At 34.7% G+C, this 4,072-nt stretch overlaps 2 protein-coding genes across 2 annotated transcripts in view; both read right to left on the bottom strand.

Moving 5' to 3' along the window:
* Positions 1-1,793, bottom strand: part of LOC109589301 (scavenger receptor cysteine-rich type 1 protein M160-like) — a 4,246-nt gene extending 2,453 nt beyond the window's left edge. Inside the window, exons 1-7 of the mRNA XM_020005406.1 lie at positions 1,730-1,793; positions 1,512-1,676; positions 1,296-1,469; positions 1,077-1,235; positions 831-995; positions 480-782; positions 11-81 (exon numbers count right to left, since the gene is read on the bottom strand). Coding sequence (XP_019860965.1) covers positions 11-81; positions 480-782; positions 831-995; positions 1,077-1,235; positions 1,296-1,469; positions 1,512-1,676; positions 1,730-1,793 — 1,101 coding nt within the window. The remainder of the gene's footprint in view (positions 1-10; positions 82-479; positions 783-830; positions 996-1,076; positions 1,236-1,295; positions 1,470-1,511; positions 1,677-1,729) is intronic.
* A 186-nt stretch (positions 1,794-1,979) lies between these two features.
* Positions 1,980-4,072, bottom strand: part of LOC100638318 (RING finger and transmembrane domain-containing protein 1-like) — a 3,139-nt gene continuing 1,046 nt past the window's right edge. The window contains exons 2-4 of the mRNA XM_011409756.2: positions 2,729-2,941; positions 2,348-2,452; positions 1,980-2,184 (exon numbers count right to left, since the gene is read on the bottom strand). Of these exons, the coding sequence (XP_011408058.2) occupies positions 2,053-2,184; positions 2,348-2,452; positions 2,729-2,941 (450 nt within the window). The 3' untranslated portion in view covers positions 1,980-2,052. The remainder of the gene's footprint in view (positions 2,185-2,347; positions 2,453-2,728; positions 2,942-4,072) is intronic.

The following is a 4,072-nucleotide window of genomic DNA, read 5'->3' as shown; positions in this document are numbered from 1 at the left end:
CAGCTCCTACTGAAACAGCGGCATCACCTGAGCTGGAGCCATAAGCACCAGGTGTAGCAGTCACGTTTGGCTGTGATGAAACTATACAAAGACATAACAAAAGAAGTCACATACAGAGCGACATTGGCAATATTTAATGTATGATCTTTGAAGTTTATCTGCTAATGAATGCACATTTTGGCATATCACTAATAAATATTTTGACCAACATACACTATGCAAACATTTGTTGCAAACAACTTGTTTCATGGAACACAGTTTATACAGGAGTCATTGGAGCTTGCAACATGTTGCATGAAATAGGAAAAAGTTCTATTCATGCAACATGTTGCAAGCTCTATTGACTCCTGTATAAACTGTGTTGCATAAAAATGATGCAACAAGTTGTTTGAAACAAATATTGCATAGTGTATGTTGGGCTTAACAACACTGTTAAGTTACTGGGTGTATATGTACATGTACATGTACATGAAACTCACTATTAGGAGGACCTGTAGTAATAGTCAAACATGTTTCTCTTATATATGGTACTTCAGTTAACTCAACACAGCAAGTGTAGTTAGTGAGAGGAGATAGACCAGTTACCATTGCACTGGTGGTTGTGACTTGTATCCAAGCCTCTTCTATCTCACTATCAGATCTACAGTAAACAGTATACCAGATAGCATCATCTTCATCTTTATCTGTTGTCTCATAGTAATTCGTGGCATCATGTTCCCACTTTATGTGAAGTATAGAGCTTGACCATTTCGTCCGAATTCTTTCAACACTTTTAGGCCATTCTAAATACAATATTTAATAGTTTAGTTGTTTTGTAAACCATTTCTCACCGCCACACTCTACTCCAGCTATGGGATTAGCTGTTGTACAGGGAGGGCTGACCATTAGGCTATAGGAACAGGCTAAAAGTGAGCTCTCATTTCCTCTACAGTGAAACCGACCATTAAATACACCAACAGTCCTGCTATAAAGACTTACTACTCCAGGCTCAGCACCTATTATAAATGTAATAATACATGCACATATCAATTGCAAAAACATGTGAGATGTACATAATATACCAGGACTACATATACCTATTGGGTTTAGTCCCAATTGCTTGCAAGCTACTTTTGCTTGTGCTCTAGTCCAAGTATGCCCAAACCCACAGAGCAAAGTCCATTTTCCTCTAGCACAGAACTGAAGTGGAAACTGGTTCCTTGACTTGTTCACAGTTAAATCTCCATTCCTGCACTCTGATCATTAAGAAACACACAACATACATGTAGTAGATATTAGAAATACTATAATAATACCTGCTGGTTCGCATACGGCAGCAGCATAAAGATCATTCCTGCATCTCCCATTAAATGTATTGTATATAACAGGAGTACGACATTCTTTCAGTTTTGTTTCATATCCAGTGCATGCAAAAAAGTTATAGTAATAAATAGGCGAAAGTCGAGTATTACTGGTGACATTAGTGATATCTATACAAAATTAATGCATGACTCTCATACCTATGGTCTTACCTCCTTTTGATAGCTTCTTTCCCAACTGTTGACAAGCAACATCTGCATTAATCTTATTCTGTTTGACATTATTACTGGCACACATGTACCCCCAAATCCCTCCGCTGCAGAATTGCAGTATAGGCCCATTGCCTGGATCAACTCTCAAGTCTCCTTCATAACAACCTGTTTATAATGAAGTCAATAAGTTAGATCCAGAAAAGTACACAAGATTTTACTGTTTTCTCCACTGCCACAAGTTGCAATGATAATAATAATACAGAAAACTACCCAGGGCTGCATTACATTCAAGGTAAAACTGAACAAAATGAAATGAGTTGATTGCTTTATACGTTTATTTCCTCATCAAAAAAATTTATTGCAATAATTATTATTAATAATAATAATAACAATAATAATGAATAATAATTATAATACAGTGAACAGATGAGAGAGAGAGAGAGGGGGGGAAGGGAGGAAAAAGAAGAAATGAAACAAAAAGATTTATTTATAACAGTAAAGAATGAAAACAGGAGAGAGAGCTCTTAAATGTGATGCCGTCTTAAAATAGTTGTGGCCAAGCAGACGTAGAACCGTCCCGCCATTTTGGATCGCAAGCAATACTCGCCCTACACAGCGGACAAGTCCTCTCTCTATCAAACCATTGGAGGACACAGTTCTCACAAAAAACATGCTAAAGCATACAAAAGAGAGAGAGGGAGAGAGAGAGAAGGAGAGAGAGGGGGAGAGGGAGTGAGAGAGAGAGAGGAGAGAGGGAGGGAGAGAGAGAGAGAGTACAGTTACATGTAAAATAATCAGAAACATACAATACACATATACAATTGTACACAACATACCCTGCATCTTAGCATGATTGGTGCATTGAATTCATCCTGACAGATTGGGCAGGTTGACTCACAACTCTCCAGCAACTCATCCTTCTTTAATGGAATGCCATAAGTCTACGGACAAATATCAAAAAGAAAAAAGGTTAACTTAATCACACATGTACATGTAAATGTACATTTAAATGGATACATGTACATGTACATGTATCATATGTGAAAAGGGTGCATTTTAGGGTGGGAAAACTCAACATAAATATGAGGATTTTCATTTCTTTAAATAAAAGTACATGTACATGCATTATTACTTATTTATATTGTTGACTTCAAAAACTTAAAAAAAAATTTCTTAGGCCTCTAAAAATAGTACATGTACATGTATGTACATTGTACCTTGTCACGTATAAATGTACAAACAGCTTTAAATAGCTCTCTACCACTGGCTAATATAACGGCTCCTTTTATCATAAGGTACCCTGCAGTGACTATGATGGCAAAGACAGCTCCGGTATCATAATAGTTGGAACAGAATCCAAACCAGAGAGGAGTTGGTATGAGGGTTCGATAAAACTGGGACAAATTCTCTAGTAACATGTAGTACTTTCCCTAAAAAAATACACAAAACAACAATAATAATAATAATAATAATAATAATAATAATAATAATAATATTAAGTACATGTACACAAGTAGCTATACACAAAGTACATGTACATGTATCGCGTAATGAAAGTTACAGTTATAGGCGAGGAATTAAATTTGGCGAGTTACATGTACACATACATGTACATGTACATGTTTTTTTTAATAGTAAAGATAAAACAATAATACTTAATATACATGTACTTATGTGTGTCTGAGATAAAAATTTAAATATTATACAGAAGATATAGTATATACATGTAGTATGTACAATGTATGTAGTTTAGTAAACCCTCCCATCTGTACATGTACATGTACACGTACATGTACATGTACAAGATAAAAATGCCAAACAGAAAAGTATTAGCTGCCATGAGGTAAGACAATGGTGAAATCACCAAAATTAAACTCACAAATCTACATGTGTACATGTTTTTTTTTTTAACTATTTACAAAAATACATATACAATATACATAATACATGTTATATGTATGAGTGTCTGAGTTAAAAATAGACAGATAAATAATAGAACATAATAGTATACAGTATTTGTGTACATGTAGTTTAGTAAACCCTCCCATCTGAGAGAGCTTGCTCATGAGATCGGAAGGAGTGACAGGGATGATGGTAGGATGAGTGAGCACCTCTGAGACACATAATGGAGCTCCTTAAAAGAGAAAATGAAAGGCGGCATCGAATCCAGTTAAGAATCTTTGAATAGCTTTTGGAGTAGCGGATTGACAGCCTTGATGTACATGTACCAATAAATTACATGTACACGTAATAATAATATACAATAATAATGTACATAAATAATGTACAATAATAATGTACAATAATAATGTACATAAATAATGTACAATAATAATGTACAAGACATAAAGTACACGTACACGTACATGCATAAGCATATTATTATATGGTGTAAAGTTCCTTATCAAAATAAACAGAGACTGACAATATCAAAGCAGTCTAGGTTTAAATGTACAATAAAGTACACAATGGAGTGTAATACTAACAAAAACAAGACACACTAACATGCAACAAAGGATATTGAAATATTATACAAATCATCAAGTCAACTGTCATAAAAT

This window comes from Amphimedon queenslandica, unplaced genomic scaffold (genome assembly GCF_000090795.2).
Source record: "Amphimedon queenslandica unplaced genomic scaffold, v1.1 AMPQUscaffold_11456, whole genome shotgun sequence".
NCBI classification, from domain to species: Eukaryota; Metazoa; Porifera; class Demospongiae; order Haplosclerida; family Niphatidae; genus Amphimedon; species Amphimedon queenslandica.
Note: the sequence above shows the minus strand (reverse complement) of the source record. Positions and strands in the feature narration are given on the sequence as shown.